General features: G+C 45.2%; 1 protein-coding gene across 3 annotated transcripts; it reads left to right on the forward strand.

Moving 5' to 3' along the window:
- The first annotated feature begins 607 nt into the window (after positions 1-607).
- LOC115152090 (nuclear factor of activated T-cells 5-like) lies at positions 608-22,602 on the forward strand. Of its 3 annotated transcripts, none has more exons than XM_029696601.1 (12): positions 608-1,017; positions 9,460-9,588; positions 11,677-12,313; positions 12,479-12,662; positions 14,284-14,474; positions 14,572-14,744; positions 14,954-15,088; positions 15,236-15,288; positions 15,374-15,506; positions 15,646-15,830; positions 16,043-18,134; positions 18,307-22,602. In XM_029696601.1, the coding sequence occupies exons 1-12, from the start codon at positions 945-947 to the stop codon at positions 18,642-18,644; spliced, it is 4,323 nt and encodes a 1,440-aa protein (XP_029552461.1). In that variant the 5' UTR covers positions 608-944; the 3' UTR covers positions 18,645-22,602. The 3 variants fall into 3 exon arrangements, with proteins under 3 accessions (XP_029552461.1, XP_029552462.1, XP_029552463.1); XM_029696602.1 differs by having other exon boundaries at positions 15,649-15,830; XM_029696603.1 differs by lacking the exons at positions 608-1,017; positions 9,460-9,588 and adding an exon at positions 10,466-11,090.

Genomic DNA, 22,602 nt, shown 5'->3' on the forward strand with positions numbered 1-22,602 from the left:
TAAATTGCAAGCTAACACTTGTTTATATCTAACTCGCTATGTGAATTGCCCGTATAAACCTGGCGATTCTACTAAGTAGGTGTAGATATCGCCATAGGCTACTTTGGACATTATCTGCACAACTGGTCTCCGGCAAGTTGAAAGGACATATAGGCATGCCAACACGAATCAAGGTTTCCAAATGACTGTTCAACGGTAGGCAAAGACTGGAAGTAGTTATGTCACATATCTAAGACTTGTGAATTAGATCGAGACTAACTTACCTCGTTAGCCAGCCATCTAACATAAGTTAACCGGTGAAAAAGCTAGGGGTAAACAAACAGTGACATAAGTATAATGTGACAGCTTTACTGTCAGTGTCAGCAGGTCAGGAAACACAGAGTGGCAGAATAAGTATCATTCAAATAATGTGTTGTGACAGACAAGTATGTTAATAACGACACGTGATGCTGCTGAAAACGTTTATTGAAACGACAAAAGTTTTGGTAGTTTGCTTCGGATGATGCCAAAGTTAGGTTAATTACATTATTAATTACATGGGAGTAATGGGAGTACCCCATCTCTGGTCCCTTCTTGGGGGCGTGGCCATGTTAAGCCACGCCTCGCCTTGTGTGTCTGTACTCCGGTCGCCATATTGGGCTTCAGCTTCCCCCTTCTCAGTAGGAACTGAGAATTTCCGATAACACGTGAACGCGGCATTAGCATAGCAACTGTGAGTCTAGGCATAAAAGACAACATTACCGTTTATTAGCGCGAAACGCGTTTGTTATCTGGGGCTATTAAACTTTTATTGCTTAACACTATTTGCCCCCCAGACGCAATATTGCCTGTTTGTAGACATTTTTATTTTTTTTATTCATTGCTCACTAACGTTAGCTGGCTTCGTTTTGATCCATAGTACTGTTAGAGGGCGTCCGCTACGCCTCCCTCCATGAAGCGCTGCGATGCCCTCTGATTTTATATCCCTCCTCAGCGCTGATCTCGACCTTAATTCCCCCAAATCCCTTTACTCTAAAGGTAAGACTTCTATACATGTTATGACATGGCTGCCTTTGTATTGTATTGCCATTGTTTTGGACTATGACTGATGAACGGATAGATCACGTTAGTTGGCTAGATAGCTAACGTTAGCTAGCAGCTAGTTTTGCTTATAGCTAGCTAGTTAACTAATGAGTGCATGATGGACCAACTAGCAGCTAACGTTAGGGAGCAGCAGGAGGCGTGTTGTGTTATTGTTTTCCCCCGGTACACTCGTGGTTCGGTCCCCCATGACTATGCCATGGTTACAGTATCTAAACGTTAGGTACAGGTTGCATTGTCACAAACCCCTCGATTGCTTGCTGAATTTGTCACGATTGTTCCCTAGCTATTTAGCTAGCAGTCTTTAGTTAAGCTGTTTTAGTTAGCCATCTAGTCAGCAGATCCGGCCCGCTTGAATACAGCTGCACTAGCGTCGGACAGGATTTCTGTGTAAATTAAGGGTGTTTTCAGATATAGTCCTCTTTTTTTAAATAACTGATCTCAGTCCTCTTTAAAGTGTACTCGAGTGTGGGAAAAAAATGCAAAATAACTTTATATTCACACTGCTCTTGCCTTTGAATTAGGATTTTCTTGACAGTTCAACATTTTTGTGGACAGTCCTCTTTGCATTCACGTTGCTATGTTTCGAAAGGAACTGAGATCTTTTTTCAACATTCACTCAATGCACTCTGGGTAAATGCACAGTGCTGGACAAGCCATACCATCAGAACCTGTTATCGGACAGCCAGGGATGTACCTTCTTACATTTTGGAAGCTAATAGTTTACATTTAGTTGCAAAATAAGACATACTAATTAGAATCAAATTATAATATTTACATGTATAAATGACTGGTAATCGGATAAATGGCAGAAGAATAATAGCAGAATTAATCATGCTTTAGTTGAAATTTTTAGTTTGTGGGACTAATGTGAGGGCCTATGTCAGGGGAAATGGTTCTGCAGTAGCCTATAGTGTTTGGTGTGGAAATAATGACAAGTGAATCTGGACAGTTTTGTGTTCACATTGCACTAAAAAGGGAACCGATTTAGCTGAAAAGGACCAAGTGTGAAAACACCAAGACACCACAGAGCCAGCGTGAGATATGTCTTGGAAAAAGTTGAAATGCATTGTAATCTGAATTGTCCCATTATCCCAACTGTTACACCAAGACTGAACGACTGCTAGTTTAATTAAACTGCCGTTTTCGTCCTCGTGCTAGATAGCAGAAGCCATAGCAGCCATTTTGAATGGCACATGGTGTTGAACAACAAAGGAGCTGATTTGGCTGACACTGCCATTCCAAAATCTCTGCTGTGGCTGCTGCTACACGGACATGCTTGGTGCCCAGATTGATGGCGTTTGTTGCACAGCGAGAGTGGAGACGAACGGATTCGGTCCAGTCAGTTCAGTCAGTCGTCCTCATGAGCCCTTCCCAGCTAGCTAGTTCAGGCTTGTGTCTAGAAACTTCAAGAATTTGAAACTTGTCTGCCAAAATTGGGACTTGGGAGTGTTCAGAATAATTTTTATCAGCAGTGTTTGACATTAATGCCGTAGTTATACATTTTCGGTGATGATCACTATAATAAATGTGCTTTACCTGTCACCCTGGCCTGATATTGGCTACAATATCTAGCAACTTCCCTCTCCTTACAGCAACAAGCGGGAGCGAAGGACACTGTCCCCCGTGTTGTCGGCTTGCAGCGCAAACTCTCCCCATTGAGCAGTGTAGACTGTATCACGGTGACCTCTAGATGACTACTACCAATATTACAGGTTATTTCTCGTGTAGGCTGCTATCCTATTTGAAATAAAATCAAGTGGGATGGAACATTGGAGATGGTGACCAAATCCACATGGTGACTTCAGTTATTTCTTCCTCGCCCATCAAAATAAACATCACTTTCTTTTGCAAGTTTTAACTAGCGCCATGCGGCTGCTGTTGTCAGCTAGTCAACATACATTAGCTTGGGAAGAGCTTATCAGGACGATTGACTGATTTGAATCTATTCGTCTCCAAACTCGACTTTCATCTGCGCAACATACACCATTCATTTTGGGAACCAGGCGTGTCCATATAGCCTCTCCCGCCTAGTATGAGGACGAGAAGGACAGTATGTAACAGTTAGGATAATGCTACAGCACAATGCATTTTTCATCCCTGGATTGATGTACATTTTCCGAGACATCTCGCGCCAGCTCTAAAGGTATCTTAATCTACTCAGGAAGTCTGTCCGACCCTAGTGCAGCTGTAAGCAAGCGGGTTGGATCTGCTGGCTAGCTGCTATCCTTAGCTACCCCCATTGCCTTAGGCAAACCAAATACTGAGAATCAAACTAGAACTTTGGCAAGCATTTGGGCACTTAGCAGGTTACAAGCAGGTTATAAGCAGGTTCTGATTGTTTCAGATGAGTGAAAGTGGCCTTATCAGATTCAGAGAACTTGAATGTCCTCAGAGATGCAATTAATCTTGCAGCAGTCATAAAACGTATCACATCTAAAAAATAATCTTTGTGTGCTTGCACATGCTGTGTGGGTGTGTTTTTGCCAAGTTCACCTTAATTCATTGGCAGGCCTTGTCAAAAGTGAAGTAGAGTGAAGTGGATGGAATGTTTAAATCATGATCTACCCAGAATGAGTTAAATGACATAATACTGTAGCTATATTATCTAGCTACTTGGCCAGTTGATGTGGTGGCTGGTTGGTGCTGACTGAGTCATGGCTGCTCTTGTGACAACACTGCTATGAACAGGCTCCATTGTCCTCTCTGCTCAGTCCACTACTCTTTCAGTCCAGCTGTGTCTGGAAGTGATTAAAGCCTTGGGGGGGGGGGTCAGTTTAAAGACCTTCTACAGGTGGCAGATATGGCTGCCATGCCAAACTAGAAAGTAAAAATGTACACTGCGCTGTCTTGGTGCATGAGGTTTGCTAGTGGTTTTGGACCTCTCTCTTATTCGTTGTTGGCTAGTCATCTAGGCCTAGCTGGGCTTGCAGCGAAGCACTACTGCTGTTTTCTCTCCATGTAGGCTGACTTAGGCTTCACTCAAAATGTTTATTTTTGTTTTCTCTGAACTTGGTCTCTCACCAGAGTTCACAGATGCTCTGTGCATGGCCTACCTGCCTCCTGACACAATGGTTCAGACATCTGCCCGGACCCTGTGTGTGTTACACTGGCTCATTAGTGTATTAGTGGCCATGCCATGCTAACAGGAGCTGGCCATATGGTGCTGCTCTGACGTGATGACGTGTGTGTGTGTGTGTGTGTGTGTGTGTGTGTGTGTGTGTGTGTGTGTAGCCTATTTATGACAGTAATTGGCTGAGGACGATAACAGTCTTGCTGCTTCATAAACACTTCTAATGAACACATCTCTAGTGGTTTACTGTTTGTAGACTGGCTACATCTTATATCATCATCATGGATTGATCAAGGCTATGCTATCCATGACATAGGCAGCCTATTTTATTTCAATGTCGGGCTTTGATTTTGCCATGTAAGTATAGACTTTGGAGTGGATAGGATCTTTGTCTTTACTCTGCGTTAATCTCATAGAACCAGACGTGTGTCTAAATATTGCATACTCTGTAGCTGTGAAGTCTAGCATGCAAGATTACCTATGAGTTTAGGATGCATGTTAGAAGCCGGGGCATTGCAGGAGACTGTGGTGGATTCTTGGCATCTGCTTGTGGACCAACATATTTCTGTGTCATCAAAGCAAAGGGCCAGCTGCGAACAATGAAGTCTGACCATTGGCTTGGCACAGCTTCAAAGCTAACGTAATGTGAGCAGTGTGTAGCCAGCTACATAACATACAGTATGTGGTGAGGTAATCGGATTGTAATAGGGGATGGATGCAGGACTTGGCTGACTTGTAGGCCTAGGCTAATCGAAGGGAATTGTTATAATGTACTGCTTCACATAGAGTAGACTCCCCTAAATACATTGAGGTCCAAAAGTATTTGGACAGCTTGTTGTTGTTGTTTTTGGCTCTGTACTCCAGCAGTGTGATTTGAAATGATACAATGACTATGAGGTTAAGTGCAGACTGTCAGCTTTAATTTGAGGGAATTTTCATTCTTATGTGGTGAAGCGTTTGGAAATGACAGCACTTTATGTATCTAGTCTCCAAGGCGTCATAAGTATTTGGACAAATTCACATATAGTGTATTAAGTTTGGTCAAAAGTTCAGTATTTGGTCCCATATTCCTAGCACACAAGGACTACGTCAAGCATGTGACTGCAAACTTGTTGGATGCATATGCAGTTTGTTTTGGTTGTGTGTCGGATTATGTTGTGCCCAAAACACATGAATGGTAATAATGTATTGTCATTTTGGAGTCACTTTTATTGTAATAGAATATGTTTCTGAACGTTAATCTAGATGCTACCATGATTATGGATAATCATGAATGAATTGTGAATAATGATGAGTGAGAAAGTTAAAGGCACAAAGATTATATCCCGAAAACATGCTAACCTCTTCACGTTACCAATAACAGGGGAGGTTAGCGTTTTTTTGGGGGGGGTTATGATATTTATGCCTCTAACTTCCTTATTTATTATTGTGCCCAGTATAAATTAATGGTAATGTATTGTCATTTGAGTCACTTTAATTGTAAATACAAATTGAATATGTTCCTGAACACTTCTACATTAATAATGTGGATGCTATCAGGATTACAGATAATCAGTCATGAATGAAACGTGAATAAGAATGAGAGAACTTTAGACACACACAGTTGAAGTCGGAAGTTTACATACACCTTAGCCAACTACATTTAATCTCAGTTTTTCACCATTCCTGACATTTAATACTTGTAAAGGTTCCCTGTTTTAGGTCAGTTAGGATCACCACTTTATTTTAAGAATGTGAAATGTCAGAATAATAGTAGAGAGAGAGATTTATTTCAGCTTTTATTTCTTTCATCACATTCCCAGTGGGTCAGAAGTTTACATACACTCAATTAGTATTTGGTAGCATTGCCTTTAAATTGTTTAACTTGGGTCAAAATGTTATAGGTAGCCTTCCACAAGCTTCACACAATAAGTTGGGTGAATTTTGTCCCATTCCTCCTGACAGAGCTGTAACTGAGTCAGGTTTGTAGGCCTCCTTGCTCGCACACGCTTTTTCAGTTCTGCCCACAAATTTGCTATGGGATTGAGGTCAGGGCTTTGTGATGGCCACTCCAATGCTTTGAGTTTGTTGTCCTTAAGCCATTTTGCCACAACTTTGGAAGTATGCTTGGGGTCATTGTCCATTTGGAAGACCCATTTGCGACCAAGCTTTAACTTCCTGACTGATGTCTTCAGATGTTGCTTCAATATATCCACATCATTTTCCTGCCTCATGATGCCATCTATTTTGTGAAGTACACCAGTCCCTCCTGCAGCAAAGCACCCCCACAACATGATACTTTCACCCCCGTGCTTCACGGTTGGGATGGTGTTCTTCGGCTTGCAAGCCTCCACCTTTTCCTCCAAACATAACGATGGTCATTATGGCCAAACAGTTATTTGTTTTCATCAGACCAGAGGACATTTCTCCAAAAAGTACAATCTTTGTCCCCGTGTGCAGTTGCAAACTGTAGTATGTCTTTTTTATGGTGGTTTTGGAGCAGTGGCTTCTTCCTTGCTGAGCGGCCTTTCAGGTTATGTTGATACAGGACTCGTTTTACTGTGGATATAGATACTTTTGAACCTGTTTCCTCCAGCATCTTCACAAGGTCCTTTGCTGTTGTTCTGGGATTGATTTGCACTTTTCGCACCAAGGTACGTTCATCTCTAGGAGACAGAACGCGTCTCCTTCCTGAGCGGTATGACGGCTGCGTGGTCCCATGGTGTTTATACTTGCGTACTATTGTTTGTACAGATGAACGTGGTACCTTCAGGCGTTTGGAAATTGCTCCCAAGGATGAACCAGACTTGTGGAGGTCTAAAATGTATTTTCTGAGGTCTTGGCTGATTTCTTTTGATTTTCCCATGATGTCAAGCAAAGAGGCACTGAGTTTGAAGGTAGGCCTTGAAAAACATCCACAGGTACACCTCCAATTGACTCAAATGATGTCAATTAGCCTAGCAGAAGCTTCTAAAGCCTTGACATAATTTTCTGGAATTTCAGCTTAGTCAGCTTAGTGTATGTAAACTTCTGACCCACTGGAATTGTGATACAGTGAATTATAAGTGAAATAATCTGTCTGTAAACAATTGATGATAAAATGACTTGTCATGCACAAAGTAGATGTCCTAACCGACTTGCCAAAACTATACTTTGTTAACAAAAACAACTTCCGACTTCAGCTGTAAATATCATACCCTCAAGACTTTCTAACCTCCCCTGTTATTGATAATGGTGCAAGGTTAGCATGTCTTCTCACTCGTTTTTCACAATTCATGTATCATTATCTGTAGTCATGGTAGCATGCACATTAATGTAGAAGTATTCAAAAACCTGTTCTATTCATATTTACAATAAAAGTGACCCCAAAATGTCACAATACATTATTTACCATTAATTTCTATTGGGCGCAAGATAATTCGAAACGCAACCAAAACAAAGTGCTGATGCATCCAATAGGTTTGTAGTCACAAGCTTGATGTAGTCACTGCGTTCTAGGAATATGGGACCAAATGCTAACCTTTTGATCTTTTAATACACTAAGTAAATCTGTCAAAATACTTAAGACACTTGCAAATGGGTGGACTAGATACATAGTGATGTCATTTCTAAATGGTAAAACAAAATATGTATGACATTCTGTACTGTCGCCTCATGAAAAATTTGACCTCAAATCCAAAAGGCTGGAGTAGAGCCAAATTAAACATTTTAGCTTCACTGTCCAAATAAATACGTAGGGTAGTGTATTAATAGGCTTAGCCGATCTCTCTTTCAAAATCTTCACCAATCACATGTTTTTCCTGTTGATGTCTTAGCCTTATGCAAACAGTAGGGCTTTTGCAAATGTCTAATTTCCATAGAAAATTAGCAGACTCCAGCTACTATGGAAAACGAGAGGTGAGTGTGGAAGTGTAGGTGAGTGTGGAAGTGTATGAGAGAGTAAATGAGAGAGGGGAGTGGGGAAGTGTAGGTGAGAGTAAATGAGAGAGGGAGTGTGGAAGTGTAGGTGAGTGTGGAAGTGTAGGCGAGAGTAAATGAGAGAGGGGAGTGTGGAAGTGTAGGTGAGTGTGGAAGTGTAGGCGAGAGTAAATGAGAGAGGGGAGTGTGGAAGTGTAGGTGAGAGTAAATGAGAGGTGAGTGTGGAAGTGTATGAGAGAGTAAATGAGAGAGGGGAGTGGGGAAGTGTAGGTGAGAGTAAATGAGAGAGGGGAGTGTGGAAGTGTAGGTGAGTGTGGAAGTGTAGGCGAGAGTAAATGAGAGAGGGGAGTGTGGAAGTGTAGGTGAGAGTAAATGAGAGGTGAGTGTGGAAGTGTATGAGAGAGTAAATGAGAGAGGGGAGTGTGGAAGTGTAGGTGAGAGTAAATGAGAGAGGGGAGTGTGGAAGTGTAGGTGAGAGTAAATGAGAGAGGGGAGTGTGGAAGTGTAGGTGAGAGTAAATGAGAGAGGTGAGTGTGGAAGTGTATGAGAGAGTAAATGAGAGAGGGGAGTGTGGAAGTGTAGGTGAGAGTAAATGAGAGAGGGGAGTGTGGAAGTGTAGGTGAGAGTAAATGAGAGAGGGGAGTGTGGAAGTGTATGAGAGAGTAAATGAGAGAGGGGAGTGTGGAAGTGTAGGTGAGAGTAAATGAGAGAAGTGTAGGTGAGAGTAAATGAGAGGGTGCCAGTGGAGCAGCTCCTGCACTGGGCCCTGACCTGACAGTCGTTAGTGTGACTCACACAAGGCTGAGGTCATGCTAGTTGGTCATCCCTCCATCACCATCCACAAAGGCCCACTCTCTTACGCCAACTCAGTGGAACAGAACACAATAGACACATACCAACAGAGACCATGACCACAGAGGGTGGTGGTGTTACAAAAAAGTCACACTTGCCCGGCAGCAGGCAGGCTAATCCTGATGTAGGCCGTTGTACGTTTCGTGAGCGTAGACATTTGAAAAATTAATTGGATGAAGCAGAACATGAGTGCTGTACTGTACCGTATGCTGGCTGGAAGTCCCCCCCCCCCCCCCCCCCCCGCGCAGTGGTTGTAGTGCAGCTCTTTGTGTGTGTGTGTGTGTCTCTCTAGCAGCAGGGCTGACATCCCAGAGCCAGAGATTGTCTGTCTCACTATGCTGCTGTTGACTGTATCACAGGCAGATTAGATGACTGCTTGATAGGCTGCATATGATGGATGGATAAACTGCACATTCACGACAGATATCCATGTCAGGGTGTCTATGGGTTGTGTTTCTTAGCAACCAGGTGACCTCTCACTATTAAAACAGTATCTAGTTGGTTGCTGGTGGTTTTTGGTGCACTAACAAACCCCTGATTTCTCTCCTCCTCACCAGAGTCTGTGTATGACCTCCTCCCTAAGGAGCTCCAGCTGCAGTCGTCCTCCTCCCAGACAGACACACCCACCATGAGCCAGAAGAGTGGGGGAGAGGCCGGACCGCCCCCTTCTGCACCCATGGTCTCAGGTAAGCTCTTCACTCTGTCTGGATCCTCACCTAGATCATTAGGGGGCAGAACATAAGACTGACCTTAGTTCAGTGTCTAGTGGACAACTTCACGCTAGTCTACTTCCACCGTTCCTGCTGAGTGCCTGTGGGGCAGTTGGTGCTAGTGGTGGTGTATTCTGGGAAATTGAGTCTTCAATTGTGGGCAATGGTTACTGTAGTCAGGACAGGTGCGAGAGATTGGGAATAAATATTGTTTTGTTTGAATGAACGAACATGGCCCTGGTTTATATATATATATCATTTTATTTGCATTAGCCTATAGCTAAAGTCATATTAGGCTAGTATTTGCTTGCAATCTGTCTCTTGTGTCTAATCAAAATTGGATTAAAAATAGTTTTGTTTTCTTTCCATTGTCCTACATTTTCATCTCTTAGATGGAGCGATGTAAATTAGCCCAACCACTAGAGACAACCTTTACTGTCAGTTTCTATTGTTAGTTTTCATTTTATTCTTAGATGATGAGAAGAGGTGAAAAGAGCTAGGCTATAATTAGCAAAGCAATTATTGTGTCCTTTTAGCACTTCTGAATTAGCACGCCTGTCTGGATCTGAACTGTCTGCGATAGACTTTCTGTGAAGATGAGATTACACACACCATGTAGACCAGCATAAAGAAAATATCTCAAGAGATGTCATTTATATTAGATCAGAAAAACAATAGTAGTGTTCCATCAGCATGCGATTTGAAGGAAGTTGCTAACTAGCGTTAGCGCAATGACTGGAAGTCCATGGGTATTAGCAAGCATGCTAGCAGATACCATAGACTTCCAGTCATTGTTCTAACAGTAGTTAGCTAGCATTGGCTTGCAAAACGACCTCTAACTTCCTTCATACTGGACACAGAGGCATACAAATGGTATCCACAAGTTCATCTGACTCTGAGGAAGTAGATAAAGTATTCATACCATTTAGCAGAGGAAGCTGACTGACTGAACACAGTAGTCATGTGACAGCTGTCATTGTGCACAATAACACAGGATTAGGTTGAAGTTGACCCTATAACCACTGGTAGAGGCTCAGTTAATTCTCAACCCCTTTAATGGTAACTGTTAGGATTTGGGTGTAGGGTAGACTGGTCCCAGATCTATATGTGTTTTAGCCAGCTCCTCTGACTCTTGTCATGCCATACATGTACAGGCTAGGGTAATCTGATTCTAGATCTGTGGTTAGGGGCAGCTTCTACCAGAAGCTCATTTTCAGAGTTGAAGAGCTGACTTCATGCTAGCCCGAGCAAGCACTACATGCATCATCGTTTTATCCAAAGACACTTAAAATAAAAAGGATCAGCTATCCTCACACAGTATTTAATTGACCCAATTTGCTGATTGCCAGGAAATTGAGTCATGTCTGATCAGCTCTCTTGTTGCTCATTGGCTGTCTCATTTGTATTGCAGGAAGTTCCCTCCCTCTGAGGCAGGGGGCATCTGCATATAAAATGGCCTGCAGGTCACTGCTCCATAGGTCAGAGCCTTGTTTATTCTGTTGCCATGGCTACGCTCAGTCCCAACCCAATCCTCCAATTGGCATGCTCAGATTGCTGTATAGGCCCAATGCTGTATGCACCAGCTGCTGTATAGGCCTACTATTGTATGCACAAACTGCTCTAGCCCCCCTCTACATTTAATTTGACACCGTATCATTAATCTGCAAATTTGTCTGTTAAGAGGAAAGTCTGACTGACCAGATGTTTTTATTTTTTGGGGCAATGTATGTAACAATTTTAAAAGCTTGCTTTTGTTTTTTGTAAACAAAGCATGTCCGTTTTGTCACTGATTTTAACTTTTTTTTGTGAGCAAGTTTTGATTACGGAGCATTCGATTGGGGCCTATTTGTACCATTCTCAACTTTAACTTCAGAAAATTTGCCTGACACCAGAGAACTCTGGCATGCACAGTGAGGGCATTTAGCCACACAAACAACGTCTAATGAATTTAGAGTTGGGAAGAGGGAAAACTCTGGACAAATCATGCACAAATTCAGCTGCGTGAATAGCCTGCTCTGTATTGACATCCATACTAACAATGTGATCGGTCCACACGCCATCCAGCCACCTCATCCAGCCCTTGTCCATCCTCTTTGGCCACGGGAGGCCCCAGCTCGGACCCCTCTACCTCGGCCATGGACCAGTTCCAGCCTCCTCTCCTCCACCACCATCCGAGTGGGGCTCCCAGAGAGGGGTCCGGAGCCCCAGAAGGATCAGAGAGGCAAGGGGTGGAGGGAGCTCTGTCTGCCCCTGAAGGTGGAGGCAGCAGTGGGACCAGCTCTGGAACAGGAGGAGACCCAGGGGCAGGGGGGGTGGGATCCCAGCAGCAGCCCCAGAACACCCCCTCTAAGCGGAGGCCAGTGTTGAGCATCTCCCCCCCTCCGGAGGACCTGTTTGATGACAGCAGTATGTCCTGCCAGGAGGATCCAGCCCCGGCCGGGCCAGCAGGTCCAGACTCGGAACACAGCAGCAGCATCTGGGCTGACGACTCAGCCTCCAACTTCAGCCTGATCAGCTCCAGCTCCTACAACGACAACACAGAGGTGCCCCGCAAGTCCCGTAAACGCACCCCCCGCCAGCGGCCCGGGGCCAAGCCTGCACCCCCAGAGGACAGCATGGACGTGTTTGATGCAGACAGCGCCACGGCCCCACACTTTGTCCTGTCTCAGCTGGGCCCAGACAAGGCCAGCCCCAAACCCAGGTTAGTTGAATAGAATGCTAGTCTCCTTTTTAGGTGCCTTTGCTAAGAGCATGAGGATTTAAGTTGCCATACCATTGACTCTGTTGCACACAAAGCAAAGCAGCGTCATCACCTGGAGACCTAGTAAAGAGGTCCTCTGAGTGAAGTATGTTGTGTGCTCTTCAGTTCTCTGGAGGCTGGGTGCCTGCTGAAGGGAGGCCTGCTGTCAGGTCAGTGTCCCCAGAAGAGTGAGGGCAAGGAGCTGAAGATCCTGGTGCAGCCAGAGACCCAGCACCGGGCACGCTACCTGACCGAGGGCAGCCGCGGCTCTGTCAAAGACCGCACCCAACAGGGCTTCCCCACGGTCAAGGTGAGAGACACTTAATAAATAAATATATACCATTGGTTAGTCGTAGACAATTGTGCTATGCTGTGTTGCACTCTACAGTCGTGGCCAAACGTTTTGAGAATGACACAAATATTAATTTTCACAAAGTTTGCTGCCTCATTGTCTTTAGATATTTTTGTCAGATGTTACTATGGAATACGAAGTATAATTACAAGCATTTCATAAGTGTGAAAGGCTTTTATTGACAATTACATGAAGTTGATGCAACGAGTCAATATTTACCCTTCTTTTTCAAGACCTCTGCAATCTGCCCTGGCATGCTGTCAATTAACTTCGGGCCACATCCTGACTGATGGCAGCCCATTCTTGCATAATCAATGCTTGGAGTTTGTCCATCCGCCTCTTGAGGATTGATCACACGTTCTCAATGGGATTAAGGTCTGGGGAGTTTCCTGGCCATGGAACCAAAATATCAATGTTTTGTTCCCCGAGCCACTTAGTTATCACTTTTGCCATATGGCAAGGTGCTCCATCATGCTGGTAAAGGTATTGTTCGTCACCAAACTGTCCCTGGATGGTTGGGAGAAGTTGCTCCCGTAGGATGTGTTGGCTGTATTATTGGCTGTGTTCTTAGGCAAATTTATGAGTGAGCCCACTCCCTTGGCTGAGAAGCAACCCCACACATCTCAGGATGCTTTACTGTTGGCATGACACAGGACTGATGGTAGCGCTCACCTTGTCTTCTCCGGACTAGCTTTTTTCCGGATGCCCCAAACAATCGGACAGGGGATTCATCAGAGAAAATGACTTTACCCCAGTCCTCAGCAGTCTAATCCCTGTACCTTTTGCAGAATATCAGTCTGTCCCTGATGTTTTTCCTGGAGAGAAGTGGCTTCTTTGCTGACCTTCTTGACGCCAGGCCCTCCTCCAAAAGTCTTCACCTCACTGTGTGTGCAGATGCACTCACACCTGCCTGCTGCCATTCCTGAGCAAACTCTGTACTGGTGGTGCCCCGATCCCACAGCTGAATCAACTTTAGGAGACGGTCTTGGCGCTTGCTGGACTTTCTTGGGCGCCCTGAAGCCTTCTTCACAACAATTGAACCGCTCTCCTTGAAGTTCTTGATGATCCAATAAATGGTTGATTTAGGTGCGATCTTACTGGCAGCAATATCCTTGCCTGTGAAGCCCTTTTTGTGCAAAGCAATGATGACGGCATGTGTTTCCTTGCAGTTAACCATGATTGACAGAGGAAGAACAATGATTCCAAGCACCACCCTCCTTTTGAAGCTTCCAGACTGTTATTCGAACTCAATCAGCATGACAGAGTGATCTCCAGCCTTGTCCTCGTCAACACTCACACCTGTGTTAACGAGAGAATCACTGACATGTCAGCTGGTCCTTTTGTGGCAGGGCTGAAATGCAGCGGAAATATTTTGGGGGGGATTCAGTTAATTTGCATGGCAAAGAGGGACTTTGCAATTCATTGGAATTCATCTGATCACTCTTCATAACATTCTGGAGTATATGCAAATTGCCATCATACAAACTGAGGCAGTAGACTTTGAAAATTAACATTTGTGTCATTCTCAAAACTTCTGGCCACGACTGTACTCACCATCTTCTCCCATTTCTCTCTCCAGTTAGAGGGTGTCAGTGAGCCGGTGGTGCTGCAGGTGTTTGTGGCCAGTGACACAGGCAGAGTGAAGCCTCATGGGTTCTACCAGGCCTGCAGGGTGACAGGACGCAACACTACGGCCTGCAAGGAGGTGGACATCGAGGGAACCACCGTCATAGAGGTCCCTCTGGAGCCCAGCAGCGCCATGTCACTTGCGTAAGGGACTCATCCATTGAGTTAAGGAACATTGAAATATCAGTGTGGTGTTGTTTGTTTCATCACCTGAACGTTCTGTAACGTTGAATCTTGACAGGGTTGACTGTGTGGGGATCCTGAAGCTGCGTAACGCAGACGTGGAGGCTCGTATAGGAGTGGCCGGGTCCAAGAAGAAGAGCACCCGGGCCAGGCTGGCATTCAGGGTCAACATCCCCCAGCCTGATGGGTCTGTCCTAACCCTACAGACCACCTCGTCACCCATCCTCTGCAGTGAGTCAACCAACTATCGCCCTCTTCATACAAACACAAATAACTGGTTACCCAGTCAACAGTACATTTGTATGTGCTTGTTTGATGTTCATTAAATTCCGTATATTCTTGTCAGGCTGGAACAAAAGCTGGCCAACCACGTAGTGTCAATGGTAGGGTTTTGAGAACAGCAATTTTTCACACTCTGCTGTGTGCGTGTCCTTCCCCAGCCCAGCCAGCAGGGGTGCCAGAGATCCTGAAGAAGAGTCTCCACAGCTGTTCAGTGAGGGGAGGAGAGGAGCTGTTCATCATAGGGAAGAACTTCCTCAAAGGAACCAAGGTCATCTTCCAGGAGAACCCAGCAGGTACCAGCACTAACCTGCCTGTCTTCCTCCTTTCTTCCCAGTCCTCTTTTCCTTTTGTTCGCATCCTTTTCTGCCTCTCTCGGTGGTGTCTGTGACGTCTCCTCGTAGTGACCATGTTGAGAAGACATTGATTCCTTTTCTTTCCAGATGATGACTCGTGGCAGGCCGAAGCAGAGATTGACATGGAGCTGTTCCATCAGGTAGCAGATTGATATTGATGCATGAGGAATGCATACGGACCCTGCGCTGACTGTTCTAATCCTGACAATGTTCTGTTTCCTCCAGAACCATGTGGTGGTGACGGTTCCGCCGTACCACAGCCTGTCTGTCTCCTCTGCTGTCTCCGTGGGCGTCTACATCACTACCAACGCCGGGAGGTCACATGACATCCAGCCCTTCACGTATACCCCAGACTCAGGTGTGTGTGCTGATACCTTCCTTCAGTGTTTGGATCGAAGGGAGTAAGAGATGGGTTGAAGAAGGGAGGGTTGGGTTTGAGTAATGGTATGGTGTGTGTGTGTGTATATAGTACACTGTGTTTCTGTTTTATCCTACAGCAGATAAGTCCCTGAACATGTCTGTGAAGACAGAGGGTTCTTCTCTGGCCAAGGCCTGCACCTTCCATGACCAGATCAATTATCCGGCCTCTGACCCTGCCCAGTCTGCTGGCGAACTGGTTAAACGACAGGAGGTCACCCCTATGGAGGTCTCCAGCAATAACCCATCCACAGCACTCTTCAAGGTAGGAGCAATATACAGGTCATATTTAACCAAGGAGCCTTGTATGTACATTTATATCAGATGGTTTGGCTGGGACATCACTCATTAGTTGTATCAATCAAAGAAGACGTCTTGATCCAGAGTCATTAGCCAACTTGCAGGGAAGTGTGTAGATTCTAGAAAATACCTCTATTTAAAATTATTTCATTACTCTCTTTTTGTCTCCTCCCTCAGCCACCCTCTGACGCCCTTATCTTAGTCCAGCAGACCCTTGAGCTGAGCTCCAGCACCCCGCCTAGGAATGAGTCCTTCCCCGTCCCCATGCCCCTCCAGCCTGGGGACGTGGACCTCCCCCGTGCCCCTGTCTTTCCCTCTCTGGAGCCCTTCAGCACCATCCAGAAGCAGGACATCTCCCCCATCACCTCCTTCCCCGTCTCCAGCGATACTACCACCCTCCCCCCTGTCCCCCCAGAGGTACCCCAGCAGTTCCTCCGGGACCCCCAGGAGAGCCTGCCTCAAGAGGCCTCCAACTCCTGCCGCGGGGTGATGGTAGTAGGAATGGCGCCCCCCTCCCAGGCCCCCCAGGTTCCCCTGTTCCCCCAGGACGGGGTGGCCCAGCTGGAGAGGGCAGTAAGGGAGCTCCAGGCGGGGGGCAGCAGCCTGGTACAGCAGGTCCTAGAGGCAGCAGTAGCTCAGCAGCAACTCAACTCGGTGTTGTACAGCCCCACGCCCTCCACTGACTCCCTGCAGCAAAACGTACAGGACACCATGAACAGCCTGAGACTGGGGTGCACTGAGGGCTCTCTGGCCACACAACAACAGCAGCTACAACAGCAGTTGCAACAACAGCAGATCCTTGGCAACATGCAACAGATACAGCAACAACAACAGATAAAGCAACAGCAGCAACAACAGATACAGCAGCAACAAGTCCTTGGCAACATACAGCTACAACCACAATTATTAATACAGCCACAGGATCAACAACAAATACTGGGGAACCTACAACAGCAACAACTACAACATCAACAGTTTCAACAGCAGCAGGTCCTAGGCAACATACAGCTACAGGATCAACAACTTCAGCAACAAGTACTGGGCAACCTACAACAACAAAACCAAGCAGTAGGCAACATGCAACACTTACAGCAACAACAGCAGCAGCAGCAGGTGTTGGAGAACTTCCAGCAGCAGCTCCAGGCTGAGCTCCTCCAGCCCCAGATCCACTCCTTGTCTCATCCCCAGCAGCAGCCTGTGTCTCTCCTCCAGCAGGCTGGGGAGCTGCTCACCATCCAGACCTCCAGCTTCCCCCACCAGCCGCCCTCCCACACCTCCCCCCCCCAGCAGCTCCTCCAGTCCCCCAGGCCTCTGTCGGAAACCCCCAGCCCGCAGCACCAGGTCCAGGCCGCCCTGCTCCAGAACACTCTGACTGTGCTGACCAGTGGTAGCCTAGATCATGAGCAGCAGGTCACGGGGTCCACGCTGTTCCTCTCTCCCAACACACTCTCCAGCCAGGGTAGTCAGCAGCAGCTAGCATTCCTGTCCTCCATGGAGACTTCAGCCAGTGAGCCCCAGACTGTGTCAGTGTTCCAGCCTCAGACCCAGCAGCAGCAGAGCACCCCCATGGACCAACAGCAGTCCCCCCAGCAGACACAACCACAGCAAACCCAGCAGCAGCTTCCCATGGCTCAGCAAGGCTCCTTGTTCCAGACTAACACTCTGTCCTCCAGCCAGCACCCCCAGCCCACAGACCTGCTCCTCTGCACCGCCTCCCTCAACCCCCAGGCTCTGCCTCCAACCCTCCTCTTCAGTACCCAGGGCCCCGCCATGGGCAGCAGCACCCCTCACTCCCAGGACACCCCTGCTCCCCTCCTGTTCTCCCAGCCCACCATGGTCGGGATCAGGGTAGGGGTGGCCCAGTCTGACCCAGCAGAGCCCATGTCCTTCCAGGACCAGAGCTCCACAGTAGGGAGGACCACTGCCTCCATCAATCCCCCTCAGCAGGGCCTGTTCCAGGGCCAGCAGCCCATGCAGGTGAGCTCCAGCTCAGGCAGTGGCCCTGACAGCCAGCAGGTAGAGCTGTTCCTGCCACAGGATTCTCTGTCTGGTCTGCAGAGCAACATGGCTACGCAGGAACTAGAAAACCAGGCGGCAGCAGCTGCGACCATCTTTGTGATGCAGAGCGGACTGGGGGTGGTGGAGCTACAGAGTACCGCCTCCTCCCCTGGTCAGAGACCCCCAGAGCAGCTGTTCCAGACGGGAGTGAGCAGGAACGTCGGCCAGCCAGGAGGACAACCCAACCTGTTTGTGTTTGGCCTCCAGAATGGTGAGACTGCTTTACCTGACAGGATCAGTACTCATCATGGACTGTAATGGAGGAATATTTACGTGTGTGTGTATATATATATATATATATATATATATATATATATATATATATATATATATATATATATATATAGTTTTACATGTTAAAATAATCTTTGTGACATCCTCAGATTCCTCCCAGCTGATGACGTCCTCTGGTCCAACACTGTCAGCCCAGAGCCAACCCCAGATCGCCAACCCTGTGCAGGCAAACCACATCCAGTCTCTACTGGACTCAGACATGGCCCAGACAGCCACACCCATGCAGACCAACCTACAGACCCCAATGCAGACAAACACACATACTGCAATGCAGACCAATATACAGACTGCCATAGAAACGAGCCTGCCAACCCTTATGCAGACCAGCTTACAGAACGCCATACAGACCAACATGCAGACGTCCATGAGCACCTCCCAGAATATGGAGAAGATGGAGGACCTGCTGGAGAGTCTACAGAAGCAGTGATCACTACTGGGACCACAGACACATTGCTGGGGGTTCTAGTGACGTCTACCCACTCTTAGACTGGGACAGGTTGTGTCTTCTGTTTACAGTACAACCCCCCACAGATGCAGAGAATGGGATAGAGGTGTCTGACTATGCTATGAGCCCCCTAGGCTAAGGACATGTCATGATGTTTTTAAAGATTTTTATCAAATGTACTCTTGTGCCCTTGGCTCATATTTTGATGTGATTGCACATGCATTCATACAGACGGACAGGCGCTGTGATGAGTTGGTTGAGTGACTGCGCCTTTTGCTCAATCAGAGGAAAGTAACTCCTGTATCCATCAGTCTAATTTATACAGTGCTTCTTCTTTTTCATGCTGTACTGTGTTATTGATGGCCTAAGAGTGGAGGGAGGGAGAAGGAGAGAGGGATACAGAAAGTTGGACCTAGAGAGAAAGACAGAAGAGATTTTAATGAGGGAAAGGGGCGAAAGAAGGGCGGCCAGAGAAAGGTGTCTCACCCTGTTCTTGTTTGTGATGGCAAGGCTTTAGTCCGGTCATACAGCAGTCAGTGTGTATCTGGTCATACAGCAGTCAGTGTGTATCTGGTCATACAGCAGTCAGTGTGTATCTGGTCATACAGCAGTCAGTGTGTATCTGGTCATACAGCAGTCAGTGTGTATCTGGTCATACAGCAGTCAGTCTCCGTGTGGTCTCTTATTGTTACAAGTGGTTACAGAGGCTTTCCGTGTTTTTGAAGCATTTGCATATGTCGTGCGACTTGCGTTTGGGGAGATTTTAGAATTGGACTTGGAAGTCTTTCCAGTTCATTGTGAATAGAATGGTGGTTTTAAACATTAAGCACTTTATAAACTGTTTTGTGTGACCAGCAAATCCTTATATCCATCCATCTATGGTTAGTCACATTGTACTTGTTGATGTCCATTTAAAAATAATACTTTTTTAAGTTGTCAAGGTATACATTTAAACACATTGACCATGCATTCATACATTTTTTATTCACAATATTTTTGGAGTTATATATGAGATTGTTTGTGTTAAGTGTTCATCTGAAGCCTATTTATACTGAGTGGTCAATTCAGTGTCTCTGTCAATACTGTCATTCCCATAGCGAGTACACATTGTTTGTTTTGGTGTGTCTCTGATTGTAACGAGCTACTATTCATAGGCTTTCATATCTCTGCCTACACCCCCACACACAATTTTCTTTTGGTCTGATACATTTATGCGTGTTATTTTTATGAAGAATGTACAGCACATTGCTACCTGTAGCCTACTATTTACCTTGTATTTTACAATCTGTGTAAGTTAACAGATGGTGTTTTACCTTGTCTTGTGGTTGTAGTTTTTGGTTGGTTTCTGGTTCATGTACTGACAGATGTTGAACCACTACTGTCAGCGTTCAGGGCAGATCTTTGTGAAATAGACACAGTACCTGTCCCGTGCATTGTCACCAGGGACTCACCGCTATACAAAAACTCTGCTACAATAGCCACACGACCATACCACTTACTATAAAGCAATGTTTTGGGCATGTACTCTGTGATATGGTAGTATGGACATTGGAATGTGGTCTAAAATCTGTTACTTAGGCTGCGTTTACACAGGCAGCCCAATTCTGATCTATTTTTTCAGTAATTGGTCTTTTGAACAATCAGATCAGCTCTGAAAAAGATCTGATGTGAGTGGAAAAATTTCAGAATTGGATGCCTTGTGTAAACATGAGAATAGCCATCTCTATGGCAAGTTATCTATGGTGCTATGTGCAGCAGTGATGGACACTTCTAATGTGATGTTTATACTTACATTTATACTCATGTCACATCAACAGTACTGATATTAATATTGTGGTAAAGTCTGAGTTGTGTTTCTGGAGTAATTGCTGTGAGCAGGCAGTGTGAGGGGAGTGTGTCCTGTTTTCAAACTTGTCATTTGTTACATTTTTTAAAATATCCTGATGTTTGTTTACTCATTTGTAATTGGTTTACTCATTTTAAATCATGCAGCTTTCATGGATAATATTAACATTGTTTTTGTACAAATTACAAACTTTAAATAATACAAATATTGGAAAGCACTGTACATGTTGTGTAAGGTACTCTCCTCCCAACAGTTTTGCATCTGTCATATCCATCCAAATGAATATGCATTTTAAACCATGTTGCTCTACTTTGCTTTAGATGCAAGCAGCCCAATTCCCCCCCCCCACACACACACACACAAATTTGTCTTTTGACCAATCATTCCAGATCTTTTCCAGAGCTAATCTGATTGGTCAAAAGACCAATTAGTGGGGGAAAAACCATCAAATGGGATGCCTGTCTAAATGCAGCCATTGACACGAACGGATGGGTGTTGCTCAGATTCCTATATGCTCATGTTTACATTCTGGCTTGAAAAAGTAGGATTACTCCATTTAAAAGTGTAATTTAGAAAGTTCCTTACCCATGAGTCAGATTATAGTATTTTTATAACAGATGTTCAGTTTTATATACATGCAGTATATAATTTTTCAAGCGTTGGACTGAAATCCAGTGTACAGTTTTGGGGGGTGTATACTACCAGATGTCTTCATGTAGAACGCGGGCCAATAGTCAAGTTTATACTCTCATTCTGTGCAAACCATATAAATGGAATGTATGCAAGGGATACCGTTCCAAGCATAGACTTAGAATGAGTTGTAATTGTATAATTCCATATGAGATACAGCCTGTCAAAGATGGTGGCACATACTTTTGGAGACCACCCACAGAAAACGTCGACTATTTTGAACCTCCCATTTGGTTTCACGCATTCAAAATATCAATTAGGCCTAAACCCAATAGATGATCACCTCCGTTACTGATGTCCAATCGTTCCATTCCATTTTTATTGGGGATTTAAGAGCACATGATGCCTCACTAAGCCATACAAACAGAAAAGGCCAACTTCTGAGTATCTCCTCTGTGTGATGAATGTAACTTTATACTATATATACTGTTTTTAGAGGAAATATTTGAGGTAGCCTAATCTTGAACGTTCAGTGCATTGTACATGTGTGGAAATACATTGTTTTTATTGTGGTTCTGTCTGGTTTCATGTTCCAAGGTCAAGCGCTCTTATTTGACTTGATCTATTGCTTAGTTTAACCGTTTGAATGACTGCATATTCATTTGAAAATACTAGTTGAAAATGTTAACTTTAAGGTGGCAAAATATGACACACATGCTCTCCACATTACATGATTTGTCATTAACCCATTAATATCCATGTTGAAATATGAGATGGGGGTTATCAGTTATTGTGAATTTCTCAAGTGTGCCTTGACAAACCATCAGTGTAGTACGTTTACCAGATCCCCTTTGTCATGACTGTTCATGTCCCTTGTCTAGTATTCCTCTACCCTAGATGATCTGACTTCTCATACTTCAGTCTAGCCAGTGTCCGTGTTCTGCTTTTAATTACATGACCACCTAACACGTTTTAATTTCATCCATCCCTGGTTGCAAGTCTAAAGTGTGATCACTTTCACTCTAGAGTCTAGTGGTTTCCAACTCCAGTCCTCCAGTACCCCCAACAGTACACATTTTTATTGTAGCCCCGGACAAGCACACCTGAATCAACTTGTCAGCTAATCATCAGGCCCTCATTGAGTTGAGTCCGGTGGTGGTGGTTTTTGTCCGGGGTGACACCAAAAATGTGTGCTGTTGGGTACTCAATGACTGGAGTTGGGAACCACTGCTCAAGAACTTTGTGCAGCTTAACCCGTTGACTGTATACCTGTTTGTATCCCGACTTCATGCCTGTTGAGATTCATAATTGTGAGGTAAAAGGGAAAAGAGGTGGAGATTGTTCTGATCAGTTGTTGTGGAATTCTCTCGTAACTGTGTGTTTGTCAGCATAACTGTTGTTGCTGTGAAGAGCTTGACATGAGATGAAAAGGTGGTAATAATAAAGACTCCTATTGGAACAGTG

The sequence above is a fragment of the Salmo trutta genome, chromosome 17, assembly GCF_901001165.1.
Source record: "Salmo trutta chromosome 17, fSalTru1.1, whole genome shotgun sequence".
In the NCBI taxonomy this organism is placed as follows: domain Eukaryota; kingdom Metazoa; phylum Chordata; class Actinopteri; order Salmoniformes; family Salmonidae; genus Salmo; species Salmo trutta.

Bases quoted from the DNA above. Each gene is read 5' to 3' on its own strand.
- LOC115152090 (XM_029696601.1), top strand. From the start codon at position 945: ATGCCCTCTGATTTTATATCCCTCCTCAGCGCTGATCTCGACCTTAAT. The intron at 9,589-11,676 runs GTAAGCTCTTCA...CACGCCATCCAG, and splicing joins TTCTGCACCCATGGTCTCAG to CCACCTCATCCAGCCCTTGT. The intron at 12,314-12,478 runs GTTAGTTGAATA...TGTGCTCTTCAG, and splicing joins AAGGCCAGCCCCAAACCCAG to TTCTCTGGAGGCTGGGTGCC.